We start from the raw sequence: 16688 nt of genomic DNA, 5'->3' as shown, positions 1-16688 counted from the left end.
TTGCACAGTAAGATATAATATATTAAGGAGATACAGTATATTAAGGGGCTCTGGCCTGTATCTATTTGAATGGAAGCTGTGCAAACTGGGAAACACTACTGAAGTGTGAGCAGTCTGCTGATATTCTCAGGCACTGGAGGTTGGGAACAATATAAAATAGAGGTAGACATATAAGAGACAGAATATAAAGTGATGCAGAGAATGTGGGAACTGGGTTTGACTTCTGCCTTTTTTAATTTACAGTTTCTAAGAAGGTTGGCCTCTGCAGTTAAGACAACAGAAAAAAATTTCTATAAATACATTGGCAGCAAAAGGAGGGCTGAGCAGATTTTCACCCTTAGCTGAATGTAGAGGGTAGCGTAGTGTCAGGGAAATTAGAAAAAGGCTGCATTACTTAATGCCTTCTTTGCCTTAGTCTTTACTGCCAAAACCAGTTGTCCTCAGGATACCCAGTTCCTTGAGCTGGAACTTAGTGACAGAGAGCTGAGTGAAGCCCCCATAATCCAGAAGGAAATAGTTTGAGACCTGCTATGCTAATTAGACACCCGTAAGTGTATGAGCCCAGAAGGGATGCACCTAAAAGTAATGAGAGTGAAAGAACTTGCCAAACCACTTTCAGTCCTTTAGCAGCAGTCCTGGTTAACTGGAGAAGTTGAATGGAGATTGACAAATGAAGCACCCACCTACAAGAAGAGTTGGAAGGATTGTCCAAGGAACTAAAGGCCTGTCAACCTGACCTCGGTACCAGGGATGGTAATGGAGCAGATCATCCTAGTGCCATGATACAACATGTGCAGAACAATGAGGGGTCAGGCCCAGACAATGGTTTTACAAAAAGCAGGTCCTGCTTAACCAACCTGATCTCCTTCTATGACAACATGACCCATTTAGTGGATGAGGAAAAGGCTGGGTTGATGGGCTGAGATCAGTTGTGCAAGGTTCAACAAGGTGAGGTGTTGGATCCTGCCCATGGATCACAACAACCCCAGACAGCATTACAGGCTGGAAAGCTGTGCAGCAGAAAAGGACCTGGGGGTGCTGGTTAACAGCAGCTGAACATGATCCAGTGTGTGTGTCCAGGTGGCCAAGAAGGCCAATGGCATCCTGGCCTGTATCAGCAGCAGTGTGGCCAGCAGGACGAGGGCAGTGATTGTCTCCCTGTACTTGACACTGGTGAGGCCACACCTGAAGTGCTGTGTCTGGTTTTGGGCCCCTCACTACAAGAAGGACATGGAGGTGCTGGTGTGTGTCCAGAGAAGCGCAATTGAGCTGGTGAAGGGTCTAGAAAACATGTATTGGGAGAAGCAGCTGAGGGAGCTGGGGGTATTTAGCCTGGAGAAAAGGAGGCTATGGAGACCTCATTGCCCTCTACAACTACTTGAGTGGAGGTTGTAGTGAGGTGGGAGTTGGTCTCTTCTACCATGTCTCAACTGAAGGGATAAGAGCAAATGGCCCTAAGTTGCACCAGGCAAGGTACAGATTGGACATTAAAAAAGAACTTTTCACTGAAAGAGTGGTCAGGCATTGGAATAAGCTGCCCACGGTGGAGTCACGGTCTCTGGAAGCATCCAAGAGGTGTCTGGATGTGGCACTTGAGAATATGGCTTGGGGTGGTATATGTTGGACTAGGTGGTGTTGAGGGTCTTTTCCAACCTTCTGTGATCTTATTCAAGATACAACTTGTGCTGTAGGTCTCTGCAGTTTAGTGATAGAGGAAAGCTAGCATGTACAGAGGAGGACTAGGTTTGACAAGATGGAAGGGGAGATAAGGAGCGCCATTTATACAGAGTAGTAAAGTGATTCAGGGGGGAAGGACTAGAATAGGAGCTGCCTTTTTAAATATTGCATCCTGGTAGAATGGATACGAAGAGAACTTTTTCAGCTGACAGCCAGCAGTACTTGAAGTGAAATTTAGTGGAAAGAAGAAAGCAGAAATAAAAGTTAACATTTCTGTAGCATCCTTTACCCTGTTTCTTAAGTGCATGACTTCAGTGCACACATTCAAGGTTGCAGTGGAGGAGCCTGAGGAACACTTACTCCTTTAAGCTTGTTATATCTTGCTCTGAGTGGCTGCTCATTATGAATCCAAGAATGATACTATTCTTAGCTTGTACAAACTAGATCAGCTCTACAGTGTAGGTTTGTGGTAATTGTCTGTACTGTTTCGTGTCTTGCTTAGTTATTATAGCACCAAACCTTTTTGCCAGAACAGGTTGCTTGCTAAATCCCTCTCTTCTGCTTGGCTTACAGGCTCCTGCCTTTTGAAGGTATACCCGTTTGTGGGGTTAACCTTCCATTTTCTCTGCTTGCTGACTGTGCCAAGCATAAACAGAGCAGCAGGAGTGCAAGAGCAGGGGTGGGGCTTGAGCCCCTTGGAACAGCAGCTTGAACTTTAAATCAATTTAAACTTCTCACAAATCAGCAGTGATGCACGCAGTACATGAGAACAGTTGGTTCACTAATTTTTCTTTCCTTCCCTGGCTGTTTGTCTGTGACATGCATAAAGTTTCCTGGTTGGAGTGAAATTTTGAGCTTCTCTGTTTTGAACTTGATTTATTGTTTTATTTTTTGACTGAAATTATTAATTTTTTTTTTAATACAAATACTGAGCTAAAGATTTGGGTTGTTCTGATGAAGTCATCCAGCAAGCCCTAGATATACTAAAGGCCTACTTTAAAAATTCCTCAAAAAACACAGGGCTAGTCTTCATGCTGGAGTGGGCCCAGTTGTTTTTTCTGACTTATGAACCGCAATCTGCATCCTCTTTATATGGAGTCTTCTGAGATGCTAAAGCTATTTAGATTCTTTTCCAGCGATTGTATGGATGTGCAGCTCTGAGTTTTACAGGCAGGAATTATAATATCAAGTAGATGTCTCTGACTGGAAGAGTGAAGAGATGTGTTTGCAAGGAATCCCACCTTTCCACTGATCTGCTGCAAGCGAGTTTTAGAGTTACAGGATTTTCTTTTTTCTCCTGTGAATGTCCAAACTTTCCAAAGAAATAAATCTGCAACCATACCTTTTTAGAGTGTGCTTTTCTTCAGTGTATCACATGCTCATATGTATACTCTAATCCAATACAATGAGAAGAAATGAGTTCTGCCTACTTCCTTGGAAAGAGGAGAGGAAAATGGGAAGACATTGGACTGCTGGTCTCCTAATAAAGCAAGAGACTGAAACAGGGTGGGGGTTAAGGTGAAAATTACTTTAGCAAGTCAAGATTCAGTCTTGCACCTGTGTCTCTACAGTACTGCATATATGCTTGAATAGTTGACTGGAATTTGTTAAATTCTGTATTAATGCAATTTTCTAGCCTTGAATTGGTAATCTGTAATTTTGGTTAAAGAATAACAGCTTGAAATGCAGTGTGTAGTGTAAAAAAAAAAGAAAGTGAGATACTTGGTAGTGAGTGGAGTTACAACTGTGAAAAACAGGAGCAGACATGGGGAACTCCTTTTGAGAGATATTTTCAGTTTAAAATATGGTGTGTTTTACTTGGTTTGTATTTTTAATATTGTGTTGCACACTATAAAACAAATAACCACTTCCTGAGTTGATTGCACTCATTTTTTCCTCAACTGTCACTGTTTCTGCACATGCCAGGCACCTTACATTTGTATCAGTGTCCTTGGAACATCTGCCTCTCCATGGGTATTTTTATTAGTTTTGGGTGAGCCCTGCTTCTGCTTACCTGTGACAGAAATGGTTCTCCTTGCAAATTTGAAGCCCTGCTGTGATTGAAGCCAATTATTCCGTGACATGTTTGCTTCCTGCTCTGGATCATGTTTACAAGCCAGAGTGCTGTAGTAATAATAGCAATAAGTAACCTGCCAGCTGTCATGCCAGCTCCATAGACTTCGCCTGGTGTCAGCTCTCTGGCTTGCTGACAGCGTCTGGCTTGGGAGCCCTCAGTGCACATGCACAGAGTAGTTCAGCTGCCTTCCTGCCTTGTGCCAGCAGAGACTGCTTTGGGCTGTCCCTAACGAAAGCTGCATGCAAGAAGAGGAATGGTTTTCATTCTGCCCTCCTGCACGCCCTTTGAAGTCCCCGTGGTGTGAATGAGTCCTACTTCCTGTGGCAAGGGTGAAAGGACAACTGAGTAAACTTGGCCCGAGGACTGATACATAGTTCTGTTTCTCATAAGATACACCAAATCTCCCCATAACCATCCTCCCAAAAGAGCTTTCTGGCTCTGAATTTTGGATCTGTATCATACATAATTAAATTGTAAATGTGTTATTTTTCTGGGCACAGATGTGTTTGCTTACCTCTGTGCACAGTTGTACAATACTCCTTCATTTGAAAGGACTGAAGAAAAATTTACTTTTTACGTCAAAGATTACTGAAAGTGATATATTGTTCTCATCTCATGGAGAAATCTACACAGTTCCTGTTGAGCTACAGCTCATTCAAGCCCAGCTGAGGGTTTCTTCCTTGCCAGGCAGGACTGTCGCTATCACCTGCTCATCAGCCCCACAGAAACATTTTTAAGGTGAGGTTAGGATAAAAATCTCACAGGTCTTTTAATAAAATTAATGGAAACTTTGAAAGAATAATTTTCCTTCTGCCATTCGCTTAATCAGGAGCTCTGATGCAAAGGCTCAGGTGAAGCTTCACTTCTAAACTTCAAGTTTTAAAATCTAGGAACTCTTGTCATGAGTGCAGTATTCTGTTGAAAGCACACCAGTTCCCTATCTGCAATTTTGTCATGTTACTGGGTCTGGAGTATGTATGTTTCCTTTAAAAGGCACCAGAATTAATGCAATGCCCCCTCAGGCAGAGTGCTTGTGATCAAAGGACTGTGAAAGATTGGATGCTGATAGTCTTTACATTTTTTAAATTTTTTTTTTCTTTTGACCCACAACATCCTTAAATACAGTTCAGCAATGCAATAACATTTTACATTAAACTGGAACTAGATTTTCCAAGATGTTTGTTAGTAAAATGCAATGTCTCCTTTTTCTTCCTGAGGGTGGACTAACCTCCTTTATTTTTGTCCCTGGACTTTTTGCCTGCTGTGCTGCAGATCTCAGCAAACAGATCTGTTTGAGGGTATGCGTGTGTATATATGCACGAGTAGGAACATAGCTGGGGCTCAGGCTGCACTTTTCTAATATAGGTAGTGTGATTTTTTTTTTGTATTTATTTTTAAAATTGACTTCTCCTTCTTCACGTGAGTGGGAGTTTGTCTAATTAAGCAGCCAGTATTGTTTAAGCCTCTCTGTGTTCCAGAATTTTGAACACCAGTTGCTTGCTGTCCTTGGGTACAAAGCAACCTGCTCACCACAGGCAACAGGGATAAAGTGTTCAAAGGACAGTGGGACGTGATTCAGTCTTTGTTTCACCTTATAAACTTCCCTTTTCCCCTGCCCTCCCCCTTCTCCTTCTGCTTGGCAATAAAAGAGTGTCCTGTGTAATAGGAGTTGGGAGAGGGGGAGGAATAGCAGGCTTATGATAGACCTAGCTTTGCTGAAACATTGGATGATGTCCAGTGTGACCATGCAGAGGGATGAGCTCAGGGAAATGGCTGGAAGTTCAAAGGCCTTTTTGTATTGCTCACTGTCAGTTGACAGATGTGCTCTCTTTAGCTGTTGCTGCCCAGCCTGGTTCTTCCCACTGACTCCCCTTCCTTGCGTTTGCTCCCCATCCTGCCTCTGGCTCTGCCTGGAGAGGCAAGTTAGTACCTGTCTGTCTGGGCATTTGCCTGCTTTCAACTCCATCCTGGGACTTGCCTTGGCTCATCTCTCTTAGGGAAATATTGTTTCTTTGCATTGATAAGGAGAGATCAAGCTGGAATTGAGCAGAGAAGGGGGGTTGAGGCTTAACTGTGTTTACTGTTGGTATAGCCTAATCCTGCTGTGAGTACTGGTTAAAGCATCTTACTACAATCTATGAATCCTTTCTTATCAGGGGAAGCAATGCCTATGAAGGACTTGTAGCTGTTTCAGAAACTAATAAATATCCTTCATTTTACAGGTTGGAAAAGGGAGGAAAAGAGGCAGAACTGTCCCAGGGTCATGCATCAATATCAAGATGGGATGAGAATATGGGGATTCAGTTTCTAGTCTTCTTGATGCTAATCCAGCTTGTTCCTCCAGCAGGATGAAGAGGTCTTATTCCACCTCTGTCAGTGAAAAGAGTTCTTGCTGCTTCATTTGTATTTCATGTGCCTACCTTGTGACTATGGCTTTTAAAGTTAGCTGTATGAGTAAAAGCAATACACTTACCAGACTGTATAGCTGCTCCATTATGTCAGAACAAGACATAGAGATGGTTGTTTGAGTGTCCTAAGTGTGACCTCCTAACTTTTGAATTTCCTCTTAACTTGAAATTTCCAAACACTTTGGATGTATTTACAACAGTATTAAACATTCACTGTGGGCTAGTGATATGGCCTTGGCTTTAACTCTATAGAAATAAAGCTCATCAAAATATGAGGTGATAAATGGCCAACAGAAGAGCTGATTAGTAACAACCCTAGAGCAAAGGGCTGTGCATTGAAACTGGAGCCTGATGTCCTTAGAACAAATAGAAGGAAACTGGAATGTTTTTGTGTAAGCATTGTGCTTTTTAGTGGGAAGAAGGGATTGAGAGGGCAGAGCTAGAAAGAGGGAGATTGCCCCCATGTGAAAGCTGCTCCCAGAATTTCTTGCATTTTCTTTTGAAGCATCTGTTTCTGACCATTATTAGATTCAAGTTACAGGTTTATGTGGATCCCTGCCCTGATCCCATTGGCAGTTCCTCTGCTCTATGAGACATCATCCCTCATTCATTAGTTTGGGTTTTTTGGTCTCAAGTGTGTTTGTGGTTTTTCTTCTTCCTTTAAAGGAGAGCTCCTGTAGAAGGAGATTTAATCCCACCCTGCCCCCACCCCAGTGTTGTCTGGGCTAGCACACACTTGCTCTCTGCTGGGTTAGGGAATTTGGTCCTCCTTTGTGTATGGCAGTTTGTGTTTTGCTCTCTTCCCCTGCACTTAAAGCTTGATTTTTATATCTAGGGGCAGTATGAAATTGGCTGAACTGTTCCCTGTAGGGGTGGAATTTCATTTTATGTTGTTAGCTCATGAAGGGATGCAGCAGTTCAGTGGGATAATGGTATCTGCTCTGAACCAGCGCTAATGGCTTAACCCTCTGGGAGCCTGAAGAATTCTCCCCTGGAGAGTGAGCATGCAAATTCCCTTCCAGGTGGCTCCTGTGCAGTCCTTTGGTGATTAGTCATGCTAAAGCATATGCTGGGAGGATGGTCTTAGTCCTGAAATTGTAGCTGAGGCCAGGGAAGGTTTTTCTCAGCGTGCAGTGTTTGGAAGTTGTTCTTAGGGGAGAGAGGTCTGATCTGTGGGACTGATCGTCTGAGTCCAAAAATGTCCTGGTTTTATTTGGAAGCAGAGTTTGGAAAGTGGAGAGTTTTCTACTTCTAGTTGCCCTGAGGAAGAAGATGAAATTCCTTCTTTATTTTGCTGCAGCAAACCTGAGAAAGTGAAATATAAGAAAAGGGGTCAGCTATTGGAAGATCAGGATGCTGTCAAACCTGTAGAGGGAAAATACAGATTTTTGTGCTTCCATCTCCTTCATACCCTTCTAGGGCCTAGAAGTAGCTGGATATGAGATTGATAGATGTCTGCATGGGGTAGCCTGGACCTGATGGGAAGGACCTTTTCCCAAGGGCCAGTGCCAAATTCTTTGAAGGTTGAGAACAATTACATCTGTAGCGATGTCCTCAGATACAGAAATGCCTGCCACACTACAGGAACAACTGAGAAGATGATCTGAATTTGTGGTTAGAAAAATACATGTTAGAGAAAGTCTGAATTTATCTGCCCTAATATATTCTTAGAGAGGGGGGCTTTTAGGACAGGCCCTTGGTGAAAAATGTTGGACAGCTTCCTATGGAGAGCAGTGCATGATTTAGTGTGTATAATACATACTTCTTTAACAGGACACTGGTGGCAGTCCTGGGCTAAGGGGAAACTGAGGGTTGAGAAAGCTGTAAAAACTGAAAATGTGACTATTTGTTCACCTTATTAAATCATCCTGCTTTTGTGTGTGGCTGCTGTCTTCACCTTCCTTTTTTACCCACCTCCCTCCACTCTCACTCCCACCTCCAGGATAGTGTTGGCAGGAAAGGGAGTAGCAGCATAGCAGAAAAGGGCTGGCCTGCCTGGTGACAGATGGGAATTGCTGTCGGCAGGCTGGGCTGGGATGAAAGGGTTTCAGGCAGTAGCCTTTCTAGCCCTCGCCCCGTCACTTCGCCGAGCAAATGCTGTTCTTTGGAGAACACACCTGTCAGGAGCAGTCTCGTGCAGCCCCTTGCTTACCACAGCTGGCAGCACTTAAAAGCATTAACCTCTCGGAGTTGAGTGTTCCTCTCATCTGTGGGGGAAAGAACAGGAATGATGTTCCCCCTTGAATTCCAGCTTTATGGCTCCAGGCCTCTTCAGACACTGTGGATTTTGTGGTTCTACTCCATTGCAAACAGACTCTTGTGTAGGCAAGCATCATCCCATGTCTGTCCCCTTCTTCCATCTCTTCTGGACGGAAACCTTGAGCAGGCTTTGGATTCTGTTGTCCACACCTGAGGTACAGAAAATTATCCCCATCAGTGGATTCCTGCTTCTCAGCTTCTCCTTGCAGATTTCTCAGGTAAAAAACCTGACAGAGTCCCTATGCTGAAACACACTGTAGCATGTTACTTCTTAAAGTCAAAACATTGCTTCTGATAGTTCTCACTCTAAGGAGCTTGCTGTGTAATTGAAACAGGATGGACTGCCCTGGGAAGCATGCAGGAAAGATGTAGATAGTTTAATTTTGCTTGTTGTAAACCAAGTGCAGTTATGGGAGGACAGCAGGCTCAAGGATGAAAGAGGAAAAAGGAACTCAATTGTGACAGCTTTGTTGTGGAAAGGTCAGTGTTTCTCTGGGGAAGAGAAACTGCCAAGGTGCAGACCTACCCTGATCCCCTCTCTAAGGAACAGCTCTTCCTGATGACTTGAAATTTTGTCTTTTGTTTCTAAGAGATTTAGCTTTACTCCCTCAGGAGGGAAGGAATTTTGTTTTCAGGAAGGAAGCTGGTTGCAGCTCCACGAGGTGTTTCTTTGCTCTTTCAGTGCTGCCCACGTGCTCCCCCTTGGACTTCCACTGTGACAATGGGAAATGTATCCGCCGGTCGTGGGTCTGCGATGGAGACAATGACTGTGAGGATGACTCTGATGAGCAGGACTGCCGTAAGTCACCTGTCTGAGGGAAGAGGGTGGGTGCAGTGCCTGCCTGCTGTGACTGGGGAAAGTTGACCCTTTTTATCACAGGAATGTAAGATTCTATCCACTGAATTGGACCACTGGCTTGTAATAAGCTATATTCTGCCTGTGACAGAGGTGTGTACCTGTAAGCCCTGCTGCCTTGGCACCTGGCTTGCTGTTCAGCTGCCTGTCTTGGGGGAGGGGATGCTTCTCCATCCAGCTGTAGAACCGTTTATGCCCTGCAGCCTTGCTAGTTAATGTCCCATGAAGCACTTCCCTGAGCTGGGCTCTTCATGCCCTCCCCTGTTAGTGGAAACACCTAACCCCTGCCAAATCCTACTGAACTGCCTGTCTGGCTGACTTCCTGTGGCCTCAGGTTCCACTGTCTGACTTTTCTGCGGTGCTGGCCTGTCACCAGCATCCTGTCCCTTCAAACAGGGCTCCTTGAGGAGAGGGAGGTGCTGTAGGGATACTGCCTACACAGTTGTGTGAATGGTGCTCCAGAGTGACTCTGTTGGAGGAACCCCATCTGAAGAAATGTAGGAATAAAGCTCTTGACTGTAAAGTATTCCATGTCCACTACATGCATGGAAATGAGTTCACTTCCTGATCAGTTTATCCCTGATCTTTGCCTGCCTTTTTGGGCAAAGAACTGGGAAGTAAAGTTCAGGGGTTGACATCCTGTGTGATGCTCTGAAATGCAGGACTAAGCTCAGTTTTCCAGTCCATTCAAATATATTAATGAAGGAAAAGATGTGTAGGTCTGAGTCTCTTTGGTTTTCTGTTTTTCATAAAAAGTTGAAATGCCCTCATATGTAAGACAACAGTTGAGAAGGGTGTGATCAAAAGATTTGGAGACCAATGAAAGGAGAAAGACAAGGTTCTGTGCATGAGAGATTCCTGGAGGGGTTATTCAGGCTAGCAGTAACCATAGGAGGGTTTCTGTTGGACTGGAATCCTCAGGTGCTAAATTTGCAGTCCCTTTCCTTTCCTTACTTGTCTGCAGACAAGCTTCCTTAGGAGGCTGGCAAGGAGAGTGGAAGTAGGCTGCAAATACTGAAGTGTTTACAAGAAGAAGTTCAAATTTCCTCTCTCCCTCTTCAGTGAACATGTCCTTTGTTTTGAAGACAGCTTTGACATTATTGTGAAAAGAGGGTGGAAATAGAACACTGCTAGCAGTTATCTGTTAGATAATGATAGAGACTATTAACTCATTTAAAAAGAGGCTTGGATTACCTTTTTTCTGTGTGGGATTATCTTGAGTCTGGCTTGGGACAGAGCTAGAATACATACCAGCATAGGATGGGTGGCTTCATCTCTCTGTTCCAGCTACTTCCTTCAACCTAAACCTCAAGTTTTAGAGCCTGCTGTACTGTTGGTATGTGAATGGAGTGGAAAAGAGACACTCAAGAAATCCCCCAGTGGCTCTCCTGGTATTTGTTAGGAGAATCAACTCTCCATCATCACTGTGTCCTTGGAGGATGATGTTGCTTGACTTGTAACATGTCAGATATTTGGTGTTCTGCAAGCTAAATCCTCTTGCCTTGCCTTCACCTTATCCCTGTTATGTCCTTGCAGCTCCAAGGGAGTGTGAGGAAGATGAGTTCTCATGTCAGAATGGATACTGCATTCGCAGCCTGTGGCACTGTGATGGTGACAATGACTGTGGGGACAACAGTGATGAGCAGTGTGGTGAGTTTATGTAAATACTGCCCTCACAGTACTTTAAAAGGAGTTGTCCAGACTGTGCAATTCTAGGATTCCCAGAACATGGCTAAGACTCCCAGCTGGCTTTTCTGGGCTGAACTGGTGGGATATTCCAATCCAAGGGCTGGCTATTTAGGATCTTGGGCTATGTGCCTTACCTGCCAGGCAAAAAAAAAAAAAAAAAAAATCGCTTGAGACCTTTCATTCCTTAACGTGGCATTGTGAAGTCCCCTTGGATTCCTGTTGAATCCAGCACTCTGTGTTGTTCTGTGAACAATGATAGTTTTGCTCAGTCCCTGCCTGACATGGGTATGTATGGTTTCATGAGCAATCTTGTTTGTGGGTGCCCTAGGAGCTTCAGGAGCATGGTGTGGTGCTTTCCTGGGTACTCTGCGAAAAGCCAAGGCTTTGTTTGCATTGCTGTCTCTGCAGATATGAGAAAGTGCTCAGAGAAGGAGTTCCGTTGCAGTGACGGCAGCTGCATAGCTGAGCACTGGTTCTGTGATGGGGACACAGACTGCAAGGATGGCTCAGATGAAGAGAATTGCCGTGAGTGCTTTTCTTTGTAATCACAGGAAATAGCCCTTTGGACCTGCTCTTGCCTTGGGTTTTGGCATGTTTTCTGCAGCAGAGATCAAAAACAAGTTAGTTCTGCCTGTACTGGCAGCTATGCTACCTTCTGCTGCCTAGCCCAGAGGGCACAAAAGAGTGGTGCCTCTCTTGTGTTACCTCGCAGGCATACGTCATCTGTGCTGTGCTGCTTCTCTTCCTTCCCATAGCTGTGACCTTGAGTCAGAGCTGGAGGTTTATGCTTTACTGAATATAGCTCTCTATAAAACTGGAGGCGTTGAAGGGCAGCTGGAAGGCGAGAATACTATTCCCTTCTTTTTCCTCTTGTCTGATTCCAGACTGAAATTTTGGAAGTGGAGGGGTACTCTGCTTATTGAAACCACCCTCAGGTACTGCACTTTGAAGAAACCTCCTACCTGCCCAGTATCTTTTCTTTTACAGTCTTAAATGCTTTTTGCAGGATGTTGCCCAGCAAGTGACTGATGCTGAAGGAGGGGGGTGGTTTTGGGGCAGGAAAACCCACAACAGTTGTTTCCTTCTTCACCTTCACAGGCTTGTAGCAAGTGGGACAAGAGTTTGTATCCTTTTCTAATCCACACTGCCTCTCTCCTGAGTCTGTGAGCACTGTCCATGTCTCTGGAACTTGCAGTGGTCCCTTCCCCCTCCCTGCTCTCAAAGGCATTTTGCAGAATTTGTTCTAGATAGCAGGAAACTTCAAAAGGCTCTGGGAGGGGGATGAAGGCCGCCAGCTCCTGAAGGGCAGGGGGAGTGGATGCATGGGGGAGGTGTCTTTTATCTTTCCAGATAATGAGACTTGGCAGAAAGCCAGGGGCTGCAAACATTTCTGAGCCAGGAAAGGACTCTAAGAGGAAGCCAGCCTCTCTCCCTCTCCTTTCGCTCTCTGCCTTTCTCGTTCCCTTGCCTGTCACTTCAGCGAAGGCCATGAATAGACCCTCAGGAAGGCAAGAGAGATGTTCCAACGTTGCCTCCTGTGGGAGTGGAGGGGCACCCAGAAGTGGTGTCCCTGTTTCTCTAAGCTGAAATGCTATTTCAGTCCTAGCTGTCAGTTGTCTCTATAAGACATTTTAAGTAACTTGCTAAGAAGTTCAGTTTGGCTACCTCCTGTTCTTTTATCTTCATCCATGTGGTTGTCATTTTTTTCTTATCTACAATCATGTTTGTCATTCATCTGGGACAAGGTGGGATTATACTCCTCTTTCTTGTCTGGGTTTTTTTCTTTTTGTTTCTTTTGGGGATGTGTGTGTTATAATTGAATCGTATAGCATGATAATGTAAGTCACAGATCTAATTTTCTCAAGGAAACGGAAACACTCAGGCTCCTTTGGTGAAGGACACATTAACACACATTTTCATATCAAGCCACTGACACTCACTGAATTAAAGCTCTTAGCTCATGCCTTCAGGCTGTGCCTATTTCTTCAAGTTGGACAGGCAGGTGTAGTTCACTTCCAAGACTACTCTTTCTTTGCAGTCTTTCTTTTCATTTTTGTTTAATAGATTTTTATTCAGAACTCCTCAGTTGGGAGACTTGCATATCTGAAACATACAGTGCATTCTCCAGATAGTATGAGAATATGTGTCAGATTCTGTTGTGTGGGACTCAAAATATTTTTCATGCCTTCCCACTTAGTGTACTGTTGAACAGAAAACAGTAGGCAAATCCTTGACTATTCGTTTGTTTGGCTTTGCCCAGGGTCATCTCTCTGGCAGTGCTCCTTACTGAATAGGCATGGTTGTTTTGGCCAGAGCTTGAGAGGAAAGGGAGGGGGCAATCCTCAAAGGTCAGGTGCTGGCCTGGACACCCTGCTGCTTGCTTGCTTCCTTGGGTCTTCAAGTGCTTATTTTTGTTAAAATTTTAAAGCAATCATTCCCTAGTTTAACCTTGCATTCTGACATGCCGCAGTCCTTAATATGGAGCTATCCCTAAGGTTTCTTTATTTTTCTGTTTTTCCATCTACCTTTTTTCACATTTATTAAACAATTTAAACACTTTTTGGCACTAACACTTAGTGCTTTGAGCATAAGATGGAAGGTGACACTCTTGGGTCCTTTTTGAGGCTTTCCCATCAATTCTTCATTCATATCTTTTTGCTTCTCTAGAATTTAACAGCTCTTGAAAAGTTCCATCTCTATAGCCTAATATCCTATGTAACTTTTTTAAAAAATTGTATTTACTGGATTGTCTGCATGAGTGTCTTTATATATGAGTTTAACCTGCTTTTCAATGAAGCAATACCAGCATTCCTCTGTAATGCAAATCATGCAGAGATAAGCAGCAATGAATACTTGCCAATTCATTATGGGACTGAAAAGGTTGCCTCTAAACTAGACTGTGCCTTGTCACCTCACATATTTTTTCTTTGATTCCCTTGTTAGCATCAGATGTTCCAGCTGCCACCTGCAGCTTGGAGGAGTTCCAATGTGCATATGGACGCTGCATCTTGGACATCTACCACTGTGATGGTGATGATGACTGTGGGGACTGGTCTGATGAATCTGACTGCTGTAAGTTAGCACAGGGTGATGTCCATGTCCAAGAATCAGAGCTGCAAACCTAAATGCATTTTGAGTTGGCTGGAGAAGGGGTTACAGTGTAGATGGCAATCTAATGTTCACACATAAGCTGGCTCCTTCATTATTAGGGGTTTTGTTTAACTCTGGAAAGTGAGAATAGTGATGAGAACTGTGTAGTCAGTGAACTTCTGCTTACAAGAATTACTACAGTTTCCACAAGAAATCTACTCAGGACCAAATACCTTAATAATGGGTGGTAAGGGTGAAACTGAAGAGCTTTGGGGATTATTACATTGGTCTGAGTTTTGCTCTTTTTGTGTTTTATCATCTCTGCAGCATCTCACCAGCCTTGTCGCTCTGGAGAGTTCATGTGCAACAGTGGCTTGTGCATTAATGCTGGCTGGAGGTGTGATGGCGACTTCGATTGTGATGACCAGTCAGATGAGAGGAACTGCAGTGAGTGCTGGGAACTGGTGGAAACATTCTGTTTCTGTGGATGCCAAAGAGTGTTTGGGATGGTTAGCTTTGGAATTGGGTCTCTTCTGGTCCTTCTTGCTCGTCTGATGTTCCTTTTTTGGGCCCTCAGCTACATCTATGTGCACAGCAGACCAGTTCCGCTGCAAGTCAGGACGCTGTGTCCGTCTGTCCTGGCGTTGTGATGGGGAAGATGACTGCTCTGACAACAGTGATGAGGAGAACTGTGAGAACACAGGTTTGGCCTGCTACTTTTCTGCTTAATAGCTAATTAAGTTTCCTACATCCTGACGGTAGTAGGTAGTAAAGTCTCTTTTGTATTGTTCCAGGGACTTGAGCCTAGAGTTTCTGTCCTTCCCAGAGAATGGGATCTGTAGGCTGTCTTATGTGCTTGCCAACTTGTGCAAGTCTGTGTGCTTACAAGTTAGATGAAGGTGTTTTCTGGTCAAGTATCCTCCTGTCTTGTGCCTACACTGTGAATTACCACAGAGCTCTGGGACAATTCCATTCAGACTTGGAAACATCAATAATGTACCAAGTTACTACCTTTGTCACACGGGCTATACAAACTTATGCCTTCGAGGTAGTTCTGGATAGCTTTCCTGTTGCATTGTGAAGTTGCTGAACAATGCTACCAGACAGTGGAATCAAGAAGGGCATTTAATGGAAGAGAAGAACAAAACGTTTGTTTTAGAGGATTAAAGGTGTCATCTTCCCCCTTAGATTATTGCTCAGGAGTTACTCTGTCTAGTATTCATTTCACATATTGCTGTTCCTTTGTGTGATAGTGGTTATGGGGAGCAGGAGGGTTTCAACACATCCTAGTGTTATGGTAGGATTCAAGGAATGTCTAGAATCTTCTCTTTTCTTTAAGGTCTTCAGGCTGCCTATAGGTTTTGTTAGGTTTTGTTGAGGACTAGAGTGTGCTGGTCCATGAATTCATCCTAGTCAGTGGAGCCCAGCCATGTGTACTGATCCTTCTGCATCAGTGTATTCTGAACAGTGGTTTTAGGGGTGACAAAATGGATTTTTGAAACTGTACCTCTTGTTTTGGGGCTGCTGAGGAGTGGAGAGTGGCTGTTCCATGAGGACAGCTGAGCTCAGAGGACCTGGAGAAGCACACTTTGTAGTCATTTGAGAGCAGCTGCTCTTGCTCGGTCAGCTGTTGTGAGCATCAGTGTGGTGGTCCTGGAAAAAGCAATTGTACTTAAACACAAGCTGGTAGCCCTGTTTCCTTATCCTGATAACAAAGGTATTTAGAGATACTGAAAGAAGCCAAGTCAAATTTCCAGAGCCATTGAAATTCACTATCTCCATATCAAACCAAGCACAAGGTACAGTTACTGTAAGGTTATTTGTGCAGTTAGGTCTATGGTGAAAATTAAACTGTTTTTTCCAGGAAGTGTACTTGCTCATCTAAGCGACATAGTGTGGTGTTCCAATGTCTGAAGCAAGAGTTAAAATCCCCTTGGCCTTAGAGCAGAGTTATATTTTTATTGGCCATAGAGAAGATTCCTAAAATACTAGGCAATCAGCTGGTGTAAGGATCTTTATGTTTGATATGACAAATGAAGTCCAAGTTTCAGAATCCTTCATGCTCTGGAAAGTGAATCTGCATGTTGTCTGGTTTTATGTTCCCACTTGGTATGTCTGTAGTTCTTAACTGTACTTGTTAATCTCACAACTACCCTTTTCCACACTGTTTACAGGCAGTCTGCCAATCTGATTGTTTCTCTGCTGGGAACTATATTGTCCTATTATCTTTGTAAGATTATCAGAGGATGATGATTTAGGGACCGCTAATCAAGTTAGCTCAAGAAGTACAAGAAGTAAGAGGCAACAGGACAGTACAATTACTGCTGAAGAAACAATCAGATTGGCAAAGTCCCTACAACCAGTATTACTTTGCTGCTTACAAGAATTCAGTACAGTCCCCTTGCCAACAGCAGAAGTTGAAGCGTGTAGGTCATGTGAAATCCTTTTGCCTGAACCTAGATTTCAGGGATGCATGAAAATCTTATTCCAAGTCCATCAAAGTACAGTTAGGGCTAGACAAGATGTTCCTTTCTAGGCAGGCTTAAGATCCATAGCTGTGCTGGTGTGACAGACCAGATTATGAAAGTGAGAAACAGACTCCTCATTTGCATATGCTGAGTAGGATTGTGGA

General features: G+C 43.9%; 1 protein-coding gene across 4 annotated transcripts in view; it reads left to right on the top strand.

Moving 5' to 3' along the window:
- Positions 1 to 16688, top strand: part of LRP4 (LDL receptor related protein 4) — a 96828-nt gene that overhangs the window by 55264 nt on the left and 24876 nt on the right. For all 4 annotated transcript variants that reach the window (XM_064424797.1, XM_064424796.1, XM_064424795.1 and 1 more), the window contains exons 3-8: positions 9104 to 9220; positions 10814 to 10927; positions 11375 to 11491; positions 13910 to 14038; positions 14384 to 14503; positions 14634 to 14759. In XM_064424797.1, coding sequence (XP_064280867.1) covers positions 9104 to 9220; positions 10814 to 10927; positions 11375 to 11491; positions 13910 to 14038; positions 14384 to 14503; positions 14634 to 14759 — 723 coding nt within the window. The remainder of the gene's footprint in view (positions 1 to 9103; positions 9221 to 10813; positions 10928 to 11374; positions 11492 to 13909; positions 14039 to 14383; positions 14504 to 14633; positions 14760 to 16688) is intronic.

This window comes from Passer domesticus, chromosome 6 (genome assembly GCF_036417665.1).
Source record: "Passer domesticus isolate bPasDom1 chromosome 6, bPasDom1.hap1, whole genome shotgun sequence".
In the NCBI taxonomy this organism is placed as follows: Eukaryota; Metazoa; Chordata; class Aves; order Passeriformes; family Passeridae; genus Passer; species Passer domesticus.
The sequence above is the reverse complement of the archived record's forward strand: the minus strand, read 5'-3'. Positions and strand labels throughout refer to the sequence as shown.